General features: G+C 39.7%; 1 protein-coding gene across 1 annotated transcript in view; it reads right to left on the reverse strand.

The window, feature by feature from the left end:
• The window catches only part of FREM1 (FRAS1 related extracellular matrix 1), a 244,676-nt gene that overhangs the window by 109,999 nt on the left and 112,966 nt on the right, over positions 1–21,711 (reverse strand). The window contains 7 exon segments of the mRNA XM_040417167.1: positions 3,738–3,935; positions 4,418–4,670; positions 6,041–6,134; positions 7,103–7,311; positions 9,812–9,979; positions 19,629–19,719; positions 21,446–21,645. Coding sequence (XP_040273101.1) covers positions 3,738–3,935; positions 4,418–4,670; positions 6,041–6,134; positions 7,103–7,311; positions 9,812–9,979; positions 19,629–19,719; positions 21,446–21,645 — 1,213 coding nt within the window.

Consider the following 21,711-nt stretch of genomic DNA (forward strand, 5'->3'; position numbering starts at 1 on the left):
TGTAGCCTCCCCTGTTCTTTTAACAGCAGTCTATAAATGTCTGGGAAGTGAGAAGACCAATTTTGGGAGCAGACTCTTATTCTGCAAACTTTGCTGTTGTGATGGATGCAGTATATGGTTTGACATTGTCTTGCTGAAATATGCAAATATTCAAGAAATTCCCTAAAAGAGACTGGATGGGAGAATATGTTGTTCTAAAACTTTTATATACTGTTCAGTATATAGTAGTGCCTTCCTGGAAGTGTAAGCTGCCCATGCCGTAGGCACTAATGCAACCCCATACAATCAGAGATGTAGGATTTTGAACTGTCCACAAGCTGGATGCTCCCTCTCCTCTTAAGTCTGCAGCACACGGTGTCCATGGTTTCCAAAAATAATTTCAAATTTTAAATAATTAATAACAGAATCAAAAGACTCTGTCTGAGGATGGGTATATATTACTATATCATTCGAATATGATGCTATTACAACATTTAAATGTACCCTTACTTGACTCAGACACTAATAAAACATAAGTTTTATTTAAAGCTTTCTAAATGAACCACATACATAGTGAGAATTTTATACATTGCAAGGAGCTGTAGTTCAATTAAAATTACCAAGCACTTTAGTATTTAATACTGTACTGCAGTATAGAGCTCCTGGGGTAGTGCACGTACCCCAAAACAACCCTACTGTTACTGCTGTTTAGTCAGTTATCATCACTGACACTACATATATACTTCATAGTGCTGTCCTCTAAAATAATCAGAACCTGCCCCCCCCGATATGTTTCACCAGATAACTGGCTTCATCAGGGGTATCGGGCAGAACTTTGACTCATCTGATCAAAGAACAATTTTCCTTAGTCCATTTAAAAAGAGCTTTGGCTCAAAAAGGACAGCAGCGTTTCTGGATCATATTGACATGTGGCTTCTTCTTTGCATGATACAGCTTTAACTTGCAGTTGTGTATTCCACAGTGAACTGTGTTCAGAGAAAATGATTTCTGGATTTCTGACCCCCTGCAGTGATTTTCAGTATAGAACCATGCATGTTTTTAATTCAGTGCAGCCTGAGGGCCTGTAGATCACAAGCATCCAATATTGACCACTGGCCTTCTGCCTTGCACACATGCATTTCTCCAGAATCTCTGAATCTTTTGATATTATGTACTGTACATGATGGGTTATTCAAAGTCTTTGCAATTTTACATTGAGGAAAATTTTTCTGAAATTGTTCCCTAATTTTTAGATGCACTTTTTTGCAAATTTGTGAACCTCTGCACATATTTGTTTCTGGAAGACTCTGCCTCTCTAACATGATCTTTTTATATTTAGACATGTTACTTAGTGGCAAATTGCCCCTCCAGTGTTTTTTTTTATTAGTATAGGGTCTAGGAGATTTGAAAATAATTCTGTTTTTATTTACAATTAGTTACATTTTACACAGTACCCAATTTTATTTTTTATTGGAGGTGTCGATTTCTCTGCTATATCAGTCAAACCATATTTCAAATGATGTTGCTTTCATATAATTGTTATAGTGCCCCTTGCTGTTCTTTTGATTCCCTCTAAGAAAGTCCACCTAATAAGTCTGGTTCTGGTGAGAAGAACCTCCTTCTAGTGCACTAACCCTTATTGGCTGGCCTTCACAATAGCAGTCATCACTCCAAGCCCTATGTGCAAGAAGCTTTTGGCAATGGGACTGAACTAATGAGCATGTGTGACCACCAGCTCTGGACACACTACGTGGAGCTGTGATGGGGAATCAAAAGAACACCAGGAGACACCATCAAAAGTATGGAATAGATATTTTGGAATGGAATTTTTTAAATAATTTCCTATCCCTACTCTTACTCCTTCCATGTCGTAAGGTCTAGACTGCTGGGATGTCGGGAGATACTAGTTGTGATATTGCAAATGTTGCACTAGCATGTCAAGACACTTCTTCCTCTTGTCATGGATTCTCTGCATATATTTGATTCCCAATGTAATAACCATTTATAGATTTAAAGAGTTATTGCTATTCATAGAGACATATCAAAAGTTTTGATTCACTAAAACAAACTGACAAAATCAAGACAGAACCATACACTTTCTACTGATTCCCTATAACAACTTCTCCTGCAGTGAGGAGAGAGAGCTATGCAAGCATTCTTCATTCTAGTGATTGGTGGAGTCTCAGCACTCACAACCCCACTGATCAAAACTCTGTATTAGGATATCCCATAGTGCTGCACATGAGATGCCAGCACTTACCATAGCATTAGAGCAAAGACCTTTGTAGTTGAGAATGACTAGTTTGAGCAGGAAGGATAAAAATATTGTATTGGAGTTGGGCAACAATATTTCACACATCTGCACCCATTGCTTCAATCTATTGAGGGAGCTTATCCCAATATTATAGGCTCCAACCTTTTATTGATACACTGTCTCAGCAGTATTTCAAATGGAAACTGGAGCATTGGTCAGCGCAGTACTAGCTGTCAGTTGGACAGTGTTAGCGCATTCAAAATATATACCACAACTACAAGATCCTTGGGTTGCCTTCTATTAGGAGTTAAGAAGAGTCCTGCTTATTTCATATAGTACTCCTACTGCTCAAACCTAGAATATGCTACAGTGAAACAGTTAAACTACATTAACAGCATACTGGGAGCTCTTATTAACATATACGTTTATACTGGGATAGGGGATTATATTTGCTCTTACCTCTAGATCCCAGTGTTCCCTCCCTAGTCTGATCTCATATTTTATATGTGGGCGAGCCACAAATTTTAATTTTAATTTAAGTAATTTCAATCAAATAGTTTTTAAATGTTTCTCTTCTCAGGCAGTAAACTGGACACAAATTTGAAACGTATACCTATTATCTAATTTGAGTTAACCCTCATGTGAATAACTACCAAAGGGCTGAGTTGTCTTCCATTTGTGAATCTATTCCAGGCTTTAGCTTCAAAAATTTCAGAAATGACCTGGATATGGGTGAGTGATAGCCCTTTGTGGTTACATGATTTGATTAAGTATTGACATGAATGAGAGGGGAAGACCACTCTTGGTGACATATGGCTTTGACAATACATCACAAAAGCAGAAGAAACTACAGAAATTCAGGTAACATGTAAGAGTGGTCTACAGTGGCACATGGGAGTAGCTTTGATGCATATTAGTAACTGCTCCAATGTTAGTTTGTAAAAACATTGCTTTTATTTTTTGCTTCCTGGAAACCCTCACCAAAGGATACTGATTTATACTTTGATAGGATTGCATCGATGAAGACAAATATAATCCTGCTTTTTTAATTTTTTTTTATTGCATAAGGCATGTAACTCCCAAACCTATATAAATAGAAATGGAAATTTTCATTCAACTAGTAATAAGCTCAAGACAGTGTTCAGAGGTTACATGGAAGTTACACACATACAGTATCTGTATATATGAACCCATTATCATATTTACCTTAACAATTTCACAATTCAGTGAGGGTTACCTTCATGGAAATTGAATATGCACTACATGTGGAAGTGTATCCTCTTGTCCTTATGTCCCTCAACCCTACACTCAATCCTCTATTAAAAAGAAAGTCTCATAAAAACCATAGGAACTCACTGAAATGTATCATTAGGAAGTCTAATCGGTTCACTCTCATGGTGCCAGATAAATGATGAATACCAGTTCTCAGCACTGTAGGGTGGATTTCTTTGTATTCTAGCAATATGAAACCACTGTTACTGAATGAATACTGAAGCTCACTGACCTATTGTGATTGATGGTGATTGGTTATCCACAGGAAAAACAGTGATATTTAGGTCATACACTGGAAAAGAGTCATGATTGGGCACTAGCGGGTGAAGGGGTCCATTAGAGCAGCAGTTGTTCACATCAGCATCCAATTCAGCATCCGAGATAACAAGGGTTATAATGTCATAGCAAGGTTGCAATCCAATTTCTCCACCTAAAGGATGAAACATTAGCCATGTTGAGATAAGATCAGTATATTGCAAGTTTGTTTGTGCATAGATGTATATTGCCATGATTACCATGATGTTACTATTGCAGCACCAGAATTAAGAAATTTCATGTGCATGAGTAATATCTTCATCTAAATCTTATACATCTTATAAACATTTACAAAAATTGTATCTTTTCATCATGTAATTGAGATATCTGCTTGACCCTCATTACACTGTGCATTTCGTCTGCTGTAATTACATATGTAAGACGCAGGGCCATAGCAGAACATAACATAGTGGAAAAGAACAGAAGAGAATGCTGCATGATCAATCCAGGTCCAGGTAAGTGTATGCTATGTTTATTGTGTCTTAGGCCTATTTTATGTAATATTTAGAATTTAGAACTGCGCTTACTTTCAGTGCACCCTAAACCAAAGCCTATTCTAGACAATATTGAGTTTTTGTTTTAATTTTGAGTTCATACTGGTATGCTTGTAGATCACAACTCCTTCAAGAACATCTCTTTGAGAGAACCGGTCAATGGTGACTCCATTCTTCTGGATAATGCCCCAGCGAGGCTGGCGTGCAATCATAAACATCAGTTTCGTATCATCGCTATCTGCATCAACAGCATAGATATAGTCGCTTGAAAGGACCACTCCATCTCCCTCTGAACAGTATATTGTTGGTAAGAGGTTGTCCTTCATAACTGGTGGCTCATCATTTACTGGTAAAACCTGCAAAATGACAATGATTTAAAAAAAGACAAATGTTTCAGACATTTTATTCAATTTTGATATTTGCAAAACCATAACTCATAATATTGCAATCTGAGCAAATTTATAAGGCCTCATGCACATGAACGTATTTTGTTTCCGTGTCCGTTCATTTTTTTTTCTGCGGATTGGATGCAGGCCCATTCATTTCAATGGGTCCGCAAAAAATGCGGACAGCACACCGTGTGCTAACCACATCCGTATGTCCATTCTGTAGCCCCGCAAAAAAAATAACATGTCCTATTTTTGTCCGTTTTAGGCATTGTTACAATGTATCCGCAAAAAAAACGGATGACATATGGTCGTGTGCATGTAGCCTAACATAGTGGACTGGAGAGCAAGTTTTAATCTTACCATACATGTTAGATGCCGTAAATGTCAGGCATACCTGCCAATTCTTTTTTGCAGGATCAACTGACCAACTGTAATATATATGACAGTGTCCTATCTCGCCTCTAGTTGAGGAGGTGTATGGCCAAAAACACTAATTAGTAATCATTATCTTCTTCCTGTTTTACTTCTTAACAAATTTATCATCCCAGTTCAATCTAACTCTCTATTTTACACAACTGTTTGTTAAGGGCCCATTTACATGCGCAGATTATCGACCCAGTTATTAATTCCCAATAATTGCCCTGTGTAAATGTGAGCTCCAATCTTTTGACAGCAGCACATTGTAAACATGAATATGTCTACATGAATATGCTACCAACAAAATTGTATAGGGATGAATGATCATTGTGCTGTCCCAGCTACAGCTTTCAACTAGAATTCATCTTTGTATTCAGTGTTACATCTGTTATCCACTATGTTTAGTGTGCTTTATATTTGGCTTATGTACGTTATCTATGGTTTTTCATATGTCATTCATCTTGTAGATCATATCCTGTGTCCTGAAGTAATTTCCTATTTGTCTGTTTGTCAGACATTCATTACAGAAATGAAGAGAGGATTTTCTTTTTCCTTCTATCATATTTTCTCAAGGTGCATTCAATTAATTACCTAAAGGCATATCCATTGCATCACCACTGGAATTCTACATGCAACTGGTGTCACTAGGGGAATTATTATAGCGAGTTTACTATCTTCCATTGCTTGTACAAGAAATTGCCACTCACACCTATGAGAGAGGCTTCTCTCACTTACATCGGTGGCAGAATAATCATAGTAAGGACCTCGTAAGAGTCCACAGTGTAGACCTCATAACATTTTTTTGCATGTAATTTGTAGGATGTAAATATGTATAGGACAGGTAAGATAGTGGTGATTGAACTCATCTACCTGTGATTGTATAGATGAGATACCATACCTATATTAATACAGTGCCATACCTGTATTTTTAGAAGAAACTCAGCAGAGTTGATACCATCTGTAGCAATACATTTAATTTCATCTTCTAGGGTCTCTGAACCATCATGCTGGTACCTTGAGCAATTAAAGTAACATTTAGTACTCTTAATTTCATGCAGTATTCTCACAAAGGGAAAAAGTAATATAAAATAATATTTGTGTGAGATAATGCAATTCTTTTCATATTGGTGACTGGACATGTTATAAATCTATCTGTAAATGGAGAAAATATTGCCTAGAGAGCAACAGTAGAGAATATAATTATTATTAAAGGGCAGCTATCAATAGATTGGTACTTATGAAACTAGCTGACCTGATGCATGTGTGCTTGGTAGCTGAAGGCATTTGTGTTGGTCCCATGTTTGTATGGGCACATATAAACATGGGGCCAACACAGATGCCTTCAGCTTCCAAGCACCTATGCAGGGGCGTAGCTATAGGGGGTGCAGAGGTAGCAGTCGCTACCGGGCCCAGGAGCCTGAGGGGGCCCAAAGACCCTTGTGCCACATAAGACACTGGCATTATAGAAAGTGCATACTGGTTAATTTACACATCTGGCTGGAGGGAAGGAGTTAGGTCAAGAATTTGGCATGAAGGGGTGCCCTTTCAATGTTTGCCTCAGGCAGCAGGAAGGCTATGTGCTCCCCTGCCCCTTGCCAACAAGCACTGAGGGACGAGGGCCCACGCTGAACTCTTGCACCAGGGCCCATGAGCTTTTAGCTACGCCCCTGCACCTATGTGACAGGTCAGCTTGTTTTACAGGTACAAATCTGCTGAAAGGGGTCCTTTAAGAAGTTTCTCATGCCTTGGGATGGATCACAGGTCCACTGTTTTTACAATAGATGGTAGTTATTGAGGTAGTTACCTCATCTACATGTATTAGTAATCTTCACCCCATGGACCAGAATATAAATGTGAACAATTAGGAACCTGACCACAATTTAAATAGACAACATGGCACTGACTAATAATGTCATGGCTTACAACCATATTTTTATGCATGTAGATTCATTCTTATTAAAACAATTATTGCAAATCCTAACCTAACTTTTAACATGCTGAAGTCCAGGTAGCGGAATTGTTCTCCTTCATTAATTGGTCTGCCATCTAGTTGAATTGTTCCATGTAACGGTGCTGCTTGCAAAGTGATACGAAGCTTGTCTTGATTTGTGTCCTTGTCACTGATATAAACATGTTCCACAGTTAAGGGATGGGAGCTGCCTTCCTCCACTCTCAGATCATATGCCAATACCTAGACATAAGGTACAATATAAAACAATGTGTGGCTTTTAAATAAAGTAAAAATACTTAAAATTTTTCCATGGCTACCAAACTCTGTCTACAGTGATCTGTGCCTTTTCATGTTAGTAAAAATGACTTCTAAAATGTCTATGGTAACACACAACTTACTAACGGTAAGCTGGTTAGCTGGTTATTATATCGTATACATTGCTTTTATTCCTTTTCTCATTTTCAGAATCGGTATGGTCTTTTTAACTTTTTTTTATGCCTTTATTGTTTTATTTTATAGTGGATTTGAATAGGTTGGCCACATGACCAGACAGACCCTTAGTTGGAATGGGATCCAGATCATATGCCCAATCTTGAAGTATTTAAAGAAGGCAACTCTCAAAATAGAAATGAGCTATGACTAAGGATTTTTGTATACAAAACTCCTAAGCGATTCTGACATATTGGATATTTGCTGCAACTTTTCAAGTTATAGAATAAAGTGGATATTTTTGGGGAATTTTCCTGTTGTGCTGGATTTTCCATTACTGGCAACGTCTTCAAGCCATCTGTGCATTGGGACAATCCCACACTAAGAAGAGGTGACCAGGTTGTTCATTGTTTCAATTACAATGAGGTTCTAAGTAAAATTACTAATTTGTATCTCTTATATTTAATACAATCATCACTGGGAAAGTCATGTTGTTAAGTTTTTTACAATATACATTATTTACAGATTACTCTGAAAATGGATGACGAGTCACATTTACTAGGTCTTGCATTTCCTATACCAGCTTTACTCCAAAATCCATTGGAGTGATATATGCCAAATTTACTGTCTTAAAGGGGTTATCCAATTCAAAAAATTCCCCCCTGGGCCCCTCCTATAGATTATATTTACTCCACTTCCCGGCACTCGTGTTACTTTGGATCCCTGTACAGTCGCTTGATCTCCCCGATGCCTGGATCAAAACATCCCGCAATGGGGGTTGCAGCCAATAGCAGGCTGCAATGGTGACCAGCATGTGATGCAATTAGCAGCCGCTTATTGGCCTCTGGGCTTACCTTAGCTTGCATGGAGATGGCCCCTATCAGTGTCCAGGGTAGAGGTGTAAATATAGGCCACCCCCTGTATTGTTTCCAAGATGGTGCTTATGTTCTTGTACTGCATCTGCACTGAAAGAAGCAAGTGCAGACACAGATACAGGACATCAGGAAAATGCTGGACGTCCTGAACACCTTGGTGGAGGCACCTTCATGTGTCCAGAGGTCAATTAGCAGCTGCTAAATGCATCACAAGCTAATGTATGGCATTATTGTAATTTAGCAACAAAGTAGTCAACTTCTTTAATAACTCTGCCCCATTATTTCCTGTTTCTTTTTCTGCATAGCATTCCACAGCACCAGACCAAACACTTATATCATTTAGTAACCCCAACAGGGTTATTTGCCTTTCCTATCTCATGTACATTATGCTCAGTTGTTTTTGAACAGTGGCAGAAAACCAGAATCTTACTAACAAGGAAACCATACAAATGCCTTAAAGGGCTTCTGTCACCCCACTAAACTGTTTTTTTTTTTTTTTGTGTACTTATAATCCCTATACTGCGATTTATCCATACATAATGTGATTAATCATTTTGGTTCAGTAGATTCTGCTAAAAACGTACTTTTATAATATGTAAATTACCTGTCTACCAGCAAGTAGGGCGGCTACTTGCTGGTAGCAGCCGCATCCTCCTTTCATAAAGACGCCCCCTCCGCATGTTGATTAACGGCCAGCGAACGGGATCTTTCTCTGCTGGCCCTGTTTGCATTTAAAATCTGGCGCCTGTGCCGTAACGGTATCCATCCTCAATGGTCCTGCACCGATGACGTCACATCTACACCCGACGCAGGCGCATTGAGGAAGGAGCGGCCAAGCAAGCGTCCTCCTCTCAGTGCGCCTGCGCCTATTGAATACCGTTACGGCGCAGGCGCCAGATTTTGTATGCAAACAGGGCCAGCAGAGAAAGATCCCGTTCGCTGGCCCTGTCAATCAACATGCGGAGGGGGCGTCATTATGATAGGAGGATGCGGCTGCTACCAGCAAGTAGCCGCCCTACTTGCTGGTAGACAGGTAATTTACATATTATAAAAGTACGTTTTTAGCAGAATCTACTGAACCAAAATGATTAATCACATTATGTATGGATAAATCGCAGTATAGGGATTATAAGTACACACAAAAAAAAACAAACAGTTTAGTGGGGTGACAGAAGCCCTTTAAAGATGTTTCAGGTTTGAACTCAGGACCCTAACACTGTAAGGCAACATTGTTAACTACTGAGGTGTCGGGCTATACTGCTATCATATATAAAATGGACCATATTTATACAGTGAAAACATAATCACTGCAGAGCAGCTAAGTACATAGCATGGTTGATTTTTGCCCTGTTATCCAATAAGTTTTCTTTTTTTTTTTTACATCGAAGATATAATGAATTGCACTACAATAGTTACCTGCGAATCTTAAAGCTTACCTGTGGCGGTTGGTTGTCTACCGGAAGTATTGTGATATTGAAGCAGATACCATACAAGGTACCTCCATGCTGATTACTGACTGATAAGGTAAGGCTGACATGTAGAATATCAGGACCGATATCTTCCATGGGAGGCATATATGCAACCTTCATGTGGCTCACTGCATGCTGTAAAAGCAAGAGATTCATCACTTGCATGGCAGTCTCTGTTTTAAGGTGCTATATTTGTAATATTGTAAAACAGAGATGTTTAAAATACCAGATAATTGCAATTTTTTGATTAAGTTGAAAAATCAATAAAAAAATCTATTAAAGTTCTTACCATTCAAAGTGATTTTACAACCTACAGCATATTAAAAGATAAATGGTAACAAAAAGTTGCTGTTGGACCTTGTTATGTATTCTCCTTTTCTTGTCCAGACTTAGCAGACAAGAAGTAACATACATTTTATTCCCATAAATTATGGAGGGGCAAGAGTTTTAGGCCTCTTTCACACTTGCGTTGTCCGGATCCGGCGTGTACTCCACTTGCCGGAATTACACGCCGGATCCGGAAAAACGCAAGTGTACTGAAAGCATTTGAAGACGGAACCGTCTTCCAAATGCGTTCAGTGTTACTATGGCACCCAGGACGCTATTAAAGTCCTGGTTGCCATAGTAGGAGCGGGGAGCGGGGGAGCGGTATACTTACAGTCCGTGCGGCTCCCGGGGCGCTCCAGAATGACGTCAGAGCGCCCCATGCGCATGGATGACGTGATCCATGTGATCACATGATCCATGAGCGTGGGGCGCCCTGACGTCACTCTGGAGCGCCCGGGGAGCCGCACGGATGGTAAGTACACTGCTCCCCCGCTCCCCGCTACACTTTACCATGGCTGCCAGGACTTTAGCGTCCCGGCAGCCATGGTAACCACTCTGAAAAAGCTAAATGTCGGCTCCGGCAATGCGCCGAAACGACGTTTAGCTTAAGGCCGGATCCGGATCAATGCCTTTCAATGGGCATTAATTCCGGATCCGGCCTTGCGGCAAGTGTTCCGGATTTTTGGCCGGAGCAAAAAGCGCAGCATGCTGCGGTATTTTCTCCGGCCAAAAAACGTTCCGTTCCGGAACTGAAGACATCCTGATGCATCCTGAACGGATTTCTCTCCTTTCAGAATGCATTAGGATAATCCTGATCAGGATTCTTCCGGCATAGAGCCCCGACGACGGAACTCTATGCCGGAAGACAAGAACGCAAGTGTGAAAGAGCCCTTAGCTTGAAGGATAGACATGTGGACTGTGGTGCAGTCTGTGCACCATTCTATGGGTCCATGCCAATGACATTGCAGTGCACATAGGCCATTAGTGTGTGTTTAATTAGTGTTTCAAAATGAATTTAGTGGCAGTGTACTTCCCTGTACCAATAAAAATGATATATATTGTATTTTTCACCCTATAAGACGCACTTTTCCCCCACAAAGTGGGAGGAAAATGTCAGTGCATCTTATGGGGTGAATACTAATGAGCACTTCCATTATGGAAGCGCTCATTGGTACAGAAGGACTGGAAAGCGGTGAATGCAGAGCTACCTGGGCTCTGTGCTCACAACTTTCTGGTCCTCGGCTGCTCGCTTTGCTGTGACTGCGCACAGTGTGAAGACGTCAGCGTGCTCTGTGACCTCACACTGTGCGCTTCATGTCACAGCACAGCTGCATTTTAGGAGCAGCAGCGGTATCTGGAGCAGGAGAGGCAAGTTGATTTTTTTAATTTTATTTGCTCTGAACATGGTGTTCTGATCTGAGGTCTGAACGGGGAAGGGGGGGGGATTCCTTCATATAATTCATATCTGATGTCTGGGGGTCATTTAAATTGGGAGTCTGATCTGAGGTTTGAATGAGGGGGATGGTCTTTTCATATTGGGGCTCTGATTTGAGGTCTGGGGGGTCATTCACATTGGGGGTCTGATCTGAGGTCTGAATGGGGGGTCTTAATTATATTGGGGCTCTAATCTGAGGTCTAATTGGGGGTCATTCACATTGGGGAGTGAGCTGAGGTCTGATTGGGAGTATGATCTGAGGTCTTAATAGGGTCTTATGAACATTGAGGTCTGCGCTGAGGTCTGATTGAGGGTCTTCGTATTAGAAAATAAAATAAAATTTTATATAAACAGTTGCAAGAAAAAGTATGTGAACCCTTTGGAATGATATGGATTTCTGCACAAATTGGTCATAAAATGTGATCTGATCTTCATCTAAGTCACAACAATTGACAATCACAGTCTGCTTAAACTAATAACACACAAAGAATTAAATGTTACCATGTTTTTACTGAACACACCATGTAAACATTCACAGTGCAGGTGGAAAAAGTATGTGAACCCTTGGATTTAATAACTGGTTGAACCTCCTTTGGCAGCAATAACTTCAACCAAACGTTTCCTCTAGTTGCAGATCAGACGTGCACAACGGTTAGGAGTAATTCTTGACCATTCTTCTTTACAGAACTGTTTCAGTTCAGCAATATTCTTGGGATGTCTGGTGTGAATCGCTTTCTTGAGGTCATGCCACAGGATCTCAATCGGATTGAGGTCAGGACTCTGACTGGGCCACTCCAGAAGCCGTATTTTCTTCTGTTTAAGCCATTTTGTTGTTGATTTGCTCCTATGCTTTGGGTCGTTGTCCTGTGTCAACACCCATCTTCTGTTGAGCTTCAGCTGGTGGACAGATGGCCTTAAGGTCTCCTGCAAAATGTCTTGATAAACTTGGGAATTCATTTTTCCTTCGATGATAGCAATCCGTCCAGGCCCTGACGCAGCAAAGCAGCCCCAAACCATGATGCCCCCACCACCATACATCACAGTTGGGATGAGGTTTTGATGTTGGTGTGCTGTGCCTCTTTTTCTCCACACATAGTGTTGTGTGTTTCTTCCAAACAACTCCACTTTGGTTTCATCTGTCCACAGAATATTTTGCCAGTACTGCTGTGGAACATCCAGGTGCTCTTGTGCAAACTGTAAACGTGCAGCAATGTTTTTTTGGACAGCAGTGGCTTCCTCTGTGGTATCCTCCCATGAAATCCATTCTTGTTTAGTGTTCTACGTATCGTAGATAACAGGGATGATAGCATATGCCAGAGACTTTTGTAAGTCTTTAGCTGACACTCTAGGATTTTTTTTCACCTCATTGAGCAGTCTGCGCTGTGCTCTTGCAGTCATCTTTACAGGACGGCCACTCCTAGGGAGAGTAGCAGCGGTGCTCAACTTTCTCCATTTATAGACAATTTGTCTTACCGTGGACTGATGAACAGCAAGGCTTTTGGAGATACTTTTATAACCCTTTCCAGCTTTATGCAAGTCAACAATTCTTAATCGTAGGTCTTCTAACAGCTCTTATGTGCGAGGCATCATTCACATCAGGCAATGCTTCTTGTGAAAAGCAAACCCAGAACTGGTGTGTGTTTTTTATAGGGCAGGGCAGCTGTAACCAACACCTCCAATCTCATCTCATTGATTGGACTCCAGTTGGCTGACACCTCACTCCAATTAGCTCTTGGAGATGTCATTAGTCTAGGGGTTCACTTTTTCCACCTGCACTGTGAATGTTTACATGGTGTGTTCAATAAAAACATGGTAACATTGAATTCTTTGTGTGTTATTAGTTTAAGCAGACTGTGATTGTCTATTGTTGTGACTTAGATGAAGATCAGATCACATTTTATGACCAATTTGTGCAGAAATCCATATCATTCCAAAGGGTTCACATACTTTTTCTTGCAACTGTATATATATATATATATATACCACCAATAATGCAGCAGCACAGTCAGATATTATGCTCTGGGTGCAAAAAATCCTCACAGAGGCTGGCTTCTCCTCCAGGATATATATTCAACGACGTTTCTGCCAAGCTTGACAAAGGCCTCATTGAGAAGGCAGAAACGTAGCTGGAATAAAGTTCGGGGTCATCACCCTATCACCTAACAACTGGAAGTGCTGCCTCTTCATTCGTTGAATATATATATATATATATATATATATATATATACATACACACACACTATTTGGATAGGCCAGCTTTTGTGGATCTTGCCATGTATAGCTATGACATCAGTTTTTTTCAGGGTAGTACTTCACAAGGAACACTAATAGGCCATATATTGAAGTTTTTTATAACACAAGATTTAACCCCTTAAGGACTCAGCCCTATTTCACCTTAAAGACCCGGTCATTTTTTGCAAATCTGACCAGTGTCACTTTAAGTGGTGATAACTTTAAAATGCTTTGACTTATCCAGGCCATTCTGAGATTGTTTTTTCGTCACATATTGTACTTCATGACAATGGTAAAATGAAGAAAAAAATTATAATTTTATTTATAAAAAAATACCAAATTTACCAAAAATTTGTAAAAAAATACCAAATTTCCAAGTTTCAATTTCTCTACTTCTATAATACATAGTAATACCTCCAAAAATAGTTATTACTTTACACGGCCATCATAGCGCCGAATGCCTTTACACACAACAGTGTGAGGCGGCTCTGCTCCACAGGCAATTAATGTTTTAACACTCCGCTTCGCTCCTGATGAATTGTGGCCCATATGGCCATAGCGAAACGCGTTGAGCCGGTGATTGTGTGTCTATTTCATGGCTCTCTAGGCAGGGTGTTTGTTATATTCAGGCAGCACATACAATAGTTGACCTGTATACTCAGGGTGTATGACTATCAGTTTTCCTGGCGGATGGGCTGATTGATAGGGCTGAGTGACCATTACTACCTGTGGCTCTTGGCGGATGTATGACCCTCAAGGGGGCCTTATTCACTTGTCAGCAAGCTCATACAGCCCAGCCAGGTTGATCCACACCCTATACACCTGTGCTTGGCTTAACCCTTTGAGCCGTGTTTTGTTTCCTGATCAGCTCATATTAGCACCGCTGTGCTAGCTGTACAGGATTCTTGTCTAGACTCTATTACAGTGGTGTGGATTTAATCCCTCTCCTACACCACTTTCTTGGAGTCTGGAAGCCTGATTAGTCACAGATGTGATATTCAGTTCCCCTAATTTATATTAAATAAATTCTTTATTATTTTTTCCCCTCATACGTCTATTCAGGCAGATAATTTTATTACTTTACATTCCCCATATGTCTACTTCATGTTTGGATCATTTTGGGAATGATATTTTATTTTTTGGGGATGTTACAAGGCTTAGATGTTTAGAAGCAAATCTTAAAATTTTTAGGGACCAGTTCAGGTCTGAAGTCACTTTGCGAGGCTTACATAATAGAAACACCCCAAAAATTACCCTATTCTATAAACTACACCCCTCAAGGTATTCATAACTGATTTTACAAACTTTGTTAACCCTTTAGGTGTTCCACAAGAATTAATGGAAAATAGAGATTTAAAAATTTCACTTTTTTGGCAGATTTTCCATTCTAATAATTTTTTTCCAGTTACAAAGCAAGGGTTAACAGCCAAACCAAACTCAATATTTATGGCCCAGATTCTGTAGTTTACAGAAACACTCCATATGTGGTCATAAACAGCTGTACGGCCACACGGCAGGGCGCAGAAGGAAAGGAATGCCATACGGTTTTTGGAAGGCAGATTTTGCTGGACAGTTTTTTTTGACACCATGTCCCATTTGAAGCCCCCCTGATGCACTCCTAGAGTAGAAACTCCAAAAAAGTGGCCCCATTTTAGAAACTACGGGATAGGGTGGCAGTATCGTTGGTACTAGTTTAGGGTACATATGATTTTTGGTTGCTCTATATTACATTTTTTATTTTTTTATTTACAACATTCATCTGACAAGTTATATCATGTGATATTTTTATAGACCAGGTTGTCACGAATGCGGCGATACCTAATATGTATACTTTTTTTTATTTATATAAGTTTTACACAATGATTTCATTTTTGAAGCAAAAAAAATCATGTTTTAGTGTTTCCATAGTCTGAGAGCCATAATTTTTTCAGTTTTTGGGCGATTACCCTGGGTAGGGTATAATTTTTGCAGGATGAGATGATTATTTTATTGGCACTATTTTGGGGTGCGTGTGACTTTTTTATTGCTTGCTATTACACTTTTTGTGATGTAAGGTGACAAAAAATGGTTTATTTAGCACAGTTTTTATTTAAATTTTTTTACGTTGTTCATCTGAGAGGTTAGGTCATGTGATATTTTTATAGAGCCGGTCGATACGGACGCGTCGATACCTAATATGTATACTTTTTTTTTTATTTATGTAAGTTTTACACAATGATTTCATTTTTGAAGTAAAAAAAATCTTGTTTTAGTGTTTCCATAGTCTGAGAGCCATAATTTTTTCAGTTTTTGGGCGATTACCCTGGGTAGGGTATAATTTTTGCAGGATGAGATGATTATTTTATTGGCACTATTTTGGGGTGCGTGTGACTTTTTTATTGCTTGCTATTACACTTTTTGTGATGTAAGGTGACAAAAAATGGTTTATTTAGCACAGTTTTTATTTAAATTTTTTTACGTTGTTCATCTGAGAGGTTAGGTCATGTGATATTTTTATAGAGCCGGTCGATACGGACGCGTCGATACCTAATATGTATACTTTTTTTTTTATTTATGTAAGTTTTACACAATGATTTCATTTTTGAAGTAAAAAAAATCTTGTTTTAGTGTTTCCATAGTCTGAGAGCCATAATTTTTTCAGTTTTTGGGCGATTACCTTGGGTAGGGTATGATTTTTGTGGGATGAGATGACGGTTTTATTGGCACTATTTTGGGGTGCGTGTGACTTTTTTATTGCTTGCTATTAGGCCCCTTTCACACGAGCGAGTATTCCGCGCGGATGCGATGCGGGAGGTGAACGCATTGCACCCGCACTGAATCCCGACCCATTCATTTCTATGGGGCTGTTCACATGAGCAGTGATTTTCACGCATCACTTGTGCGTTACGTGAAAATCGCAGCATGCTCCTCTTTGTGCGTTTTTCACGTAACGCAGGCCCCATAGAAATGAATGGGGTTGCGTGAAAATCGCAAGCATCAGCAAGCAAGTGCGGATGCGGTGCGATTTTCATGCACGGTTGCTAGGAGACGATCGGGATGGAGACCCGATCATTATTATTTTCCCTTATAACATGGTTATAAGGGAAAATAATAGCATTCTGAATACAGAATGCATAGTAAAACATCGCTGGAGGGGTTAAAAAAAATAATAATAATTTAACTCACCTTAGTCCACTTGATCGCGGCCCGGCATCTCCTTCTGGCTTCATTCTGATCTCTGTGCAGCAACAGGACCTTTGGTGACGTCATTCCGGTCATCACATGATCCATCACATGATCTTTTACCATGGTGATGGATCATGTGATGACCGGAATGACGTCACTAAAGGTCCTGTTGCTGCACAGAGATCAGATGAAGCCAGAAGGAGATGCCGGCTCCGCGATCAAGTGGACTAAGGTGAGTTAAATATTTTTTTCTTTTTTTTTAACCCCTCCAGCAATGTTTTACTATGCATTCTGTTTTCAGAATGCTATTATTTTCCCTTATAACCATGTTATAAGGGAAAATAATACTATCTACAGAACACCGATCCCAAGCCCGAACTTCTGTGAAGAAGTTTGGGTTTGGGTACCAAACATGCGCGATTTTTCTCACGTGAGTGCAAAACGCATTACAATGTTTTGCACTCGTGCAGAAAAATTGCGGGTGTTCCCGCAACGCACCCGCACATTTTCCCGCAACACCCGTGTGAAAGGGGCCTTACACTTTTTGTGATGTAAGGTGACAAAAAATGGTTTATTTAGCACAGTTTTTATTTTAAATTTTTTACGGTGTTCATCTGAGGGGTTAGGTCATGTGATATTTTTATAGAGCCGGTCGATACGGACGCGGCGATACCTAATATGTATACTTTTATTTTATATTTATGTAAGTTTTACACAATAACAGCTTTTTTAAAACAAAAAAAATTATGTTTTAGTGTCTCCATATTCTGAGCCACATTTTTTTTATTTTTTGGGCGATTGTCTCAGGTAGGGGCTCATTTTTTGAGGGATGAGGTGACGGTTAGATTGGTACTATTTTGGTGGGCAAACGCCTTTTTGATTGCTTGCTATTACACTTTTTGTGATGTAAGGTGACAAAAAATGGTTTATTTAGCACAATTTTTATTTTACATTTTTTACGGTGTTCATCTGAGGGGTTAGGTCATGTGATATTTTTATAGAGCCGGTCAATACGAACGCGGAGATACCAAATATGTATACTTTTTTTTATATTTATGTAAGTTTTACACAATAACAGCTTTTTTAAAACAAAAAAAATTATGTTTTAGTGTCTCCATATTCTGAGCCACAGTTTTTTTTTTTTTTGGGCGATTGTCTCAGGTAGGGGCTCATTTTTTGAGGGATGAGGTGACGGCTAGATTGGTACTATTTTGGTGGGCAAACGCCTTTTTGATCGCTTGCTGTTGTACTTTTTGTGATGTAAGGTGACAAAAAAAATTGTTTATTTAGCACAGTTTTTTTTTTGTTTTTTTTTACGGTGTTCATCTGAGGGATTAGGTCATGTGATATGTTTATAGAGCCAGTCGATACGGACGCGGCGATACCTAATATGTATACTTCCCCCCCCCCCCCCTATTTTTTACCAATTTTTTTAACTTTATTTGGGGAAAATGACATTTGTTTATTTTTACTTGAAACTTTTAATTTTTGGGGGGGAAAACTTTGTTTTTTCAACTTTTTTTTCACTTTATTTTATTTATCCCACTTTGGGACTTGAACTTTTGGGGGTCTAATCCTTTACAATGCATTCCAATACTTCTGTATTTGAATGCATTGGCTGTATGAGTAATACTGTGTGTATTACTCATACAGCTTCCAGCCTGTGAGATCCAGGGGGCTGGATCTCACAGGCTCGTCACCGGAAGGCAGCGCAATGCCTTCCTTAGGCATCGCGCTGCCTTCCATGCCATCGGGTCCCCCCTACAGCCGCATGGGGACCCGATGGCACGCCCGATCACCGCCGCAACCGCAGGTAAAATTCAGAACTGCGGTTTGCGGCGAACGGTATTTAGCATGTGTTTTTCTCTTGAAAATCCGAAAACTTTGCATGTTGGTGGTAAGGAAAGGTTTAGGAAACATTGAAGGGGGGGAGTTACTAATCTAAATGAGCCAGAATTCTAACTAAATTTGAATGGAAAAAAAATTGCATAAAGTCTTTACATCAGATTCATTATTATATTATTGTTTTTAGGATCATTGCTTAGTGGCAAAGGGTTTTGCTTAGCAGAAAAGACATAGATTAAGACATGTGCCAACACTGCACCAAAATCTTGATGCAAAGTAAGCCAACCAATAGGTGGTGTCATCAGTTGAACAATACGCCCAGATTTATCATTCAGCATGAGCCACTGTGATATATTTGGTGCATCTTTAGATGTTCTATATTTTAGACAGGATAAGGAAATCCGTCCCATTATTTTACAAATGTATAATCTCTTCAGTTACATGAGCTCTGAAAACTCTTAGACTTCATTTACACTTCAAAATTTGATCCGTTTTTTTACACCCATTTTTAAGCCAGAACCAGTAACGTACACATAAAACACAATATATGAGGACTGCATCACCTCTTCTTGAGTCCACTCCTGATTTCGGATTAAAATAGAAAGTAGATGAAACAAACTGATCAAATCTCATAGCCATATTTGCTGTCTACTACTGTTAACTTCTTGCCAGGTGGATGATTATCATGGTATGACGGCTGATTATTTTTGAAGCTCATACAATACATCTCTTATACAATAATACTTATGCACACTATGAGCAAACATAAGCGGTACGTACTTGACTGAAAGTTGATGTTGTGGTAGCAGAATGATCCTTTACAAATTTCTGTATACTGTCTGCAAGAAATATCTTTCCAGCATCTAGGTCACTGCGCAATAACAATGAATTTAGTTTAGTATTGTGTCCTTTTTATGTTTCACCTTGCAACATCCACTATTCGACTATTAGGCATATCAGTACTATGTGAACACGGGGCAGCAGTTTAGGCTTCATTCACAATAAATTCTGAAATTGTGCCTGTGTGAATATAATAGATGCCATTGATATTTTTCAACATAATGGGTTAATAATGGACAAAATGGGTTACCAATGATATTCTGCTCATGTATGCCCAGTATGAATTGAGCCTGAGAGGTAGTTCTAGTCATAGATGCGATCTTTTTAATACCGTATAATAAAATTTACAGGAAGAGAAAAATTTTTGTCACATTCAGAAGGAATTTTTCTCCCCCTTGCTGGCAAATTCAAAGTATGTAATCTGCGCCCTAGGAAAGCACCAAAACCTACCAGGGGCCAACCATTCATGGGCGGGTCTTACATAAGCATTGCCCATTTTTGACCAGAGCAAATTCAATAAAAAGTAAAAAAAAAAAGGGGGAGTTTCAGCTGTGCTACTAGTAGCATGTAACAGAGTTCAAGATGAAAGCTTTATTGAGGACGACTCATCTTGGCAGTGAGCCAGTGCCTTCATCAGGCAATATTATATGACAAATATAATATTGAAGAATAAATTTAAAGAAATTAAATAATAAAAAAAATGCAGAAAAAGAAATCCTGACCTATGACAGAATGGGCAGGTCTAAAGTTAAAGGGTTTCTGTCACCCCGCAAAACTCATTTTTTTTTTTTTGGATAGTTAGATTCCTCATAGTGCGATATAGGAGAATATAATGCTCTTACTTACTTTCATGCGGCCGATTCTTTATAAAACGAACTTTTATAATATGTAAATGAGGGCTCTACCAGCAAGTAGGGCGTCTACTTGCTGGTAGCTGCTGCAGAAATCCGCCCCCTCGCCGTGTTGATTGACAGGGCCAGCCGTGATCTCCTCCTCCGGCCGGCCCTGTCAGTAATTCAAAAATCGCGCGCCTCGCGTCATTCGGCGCAGGCGCTCTGAGATGAGGAGGCTCGTATCCTCAGCACTCCCTCAGTGCGCCTGCGCCGATGACATCACCGAAAGAGAAGACGTCATCGGCGCAGGCGCACTGAGGGAGTGCTGAGGAGACGAGCCTCCTCATCTCAGAGCGCCTGCGCCGAATTACGCGAGGCGCGCGATTTTTGAATTACTGACAGGGCCGGCCGGAGGAGGAGATCACGGCTGGCCCTGTCAATCAACACGGCGAGGGGGCGGATTTCTGCAGCAGCTACCAGCAAGTAGACGCCCTACTTGCTGGTAGAGCCCTCATTTACATATTATAAAAGTTCGTTTTATAAAGAATCGGCCGCATGAAAGTAAGTAAGAGCATTATATTCTCCTATATCGCACTATGAGGAATCTAACTATCCAAAAAAAAAAAAAAATGAGTTTTGCGGGGTGACAGAAACCCTTTAAAAAGATTTTGATGACTTTTTAGGCTGATACCCTCTTCAGTATAGCACTGTCATGATCCTTGGATAAAGTACAGAGTGATACACATTGTATTTCTGTATATAAAAATAACCAACTTTATCACATCATCAACCTGTACAGGAATGCTGAAGGAATGATTCTAATCTGGACAATCTGGTTTTGAGGCTTTAAACAGTTTCATATTAGATAAACTGAAGTGTTGGCAGTACACAATATATTGCTTAGAAGACAAGCACAGGGACTACCTGGAAAAGGATGATGATCGGCATGGAGGCTTAGTTACAGTGTAAATAAGTTCTCTTTCTGGAGATTCTGTGTCTATAAAATGTAGTTGTTTCTTTGTTATATGGACAACATCAGTTTCGTTAACAATCAGATGACGAATTGTTCCAGGGACCTCTTTTGGTAACTGATCATCCACTGGTGTTATATGTATAATCACAGCCTAGAAACAGAAAGGACAGATATTCGAGAATGATGTGGTCCTATGCAATGCTCTAGGATGATTCAC

This window comes from Bufo bufo, chromosome 2 (assembly GCF_905171765.1).
Source record: "Bufo bufo chromosome 2, aBufBuf1.1, whole genome shotgun sequence".
Lineage (NCBI taxonomy): Eukaryota > Metazoa > Chordata > Amphibia > Anura > Bufonidae > Bufo > Bufo bufo.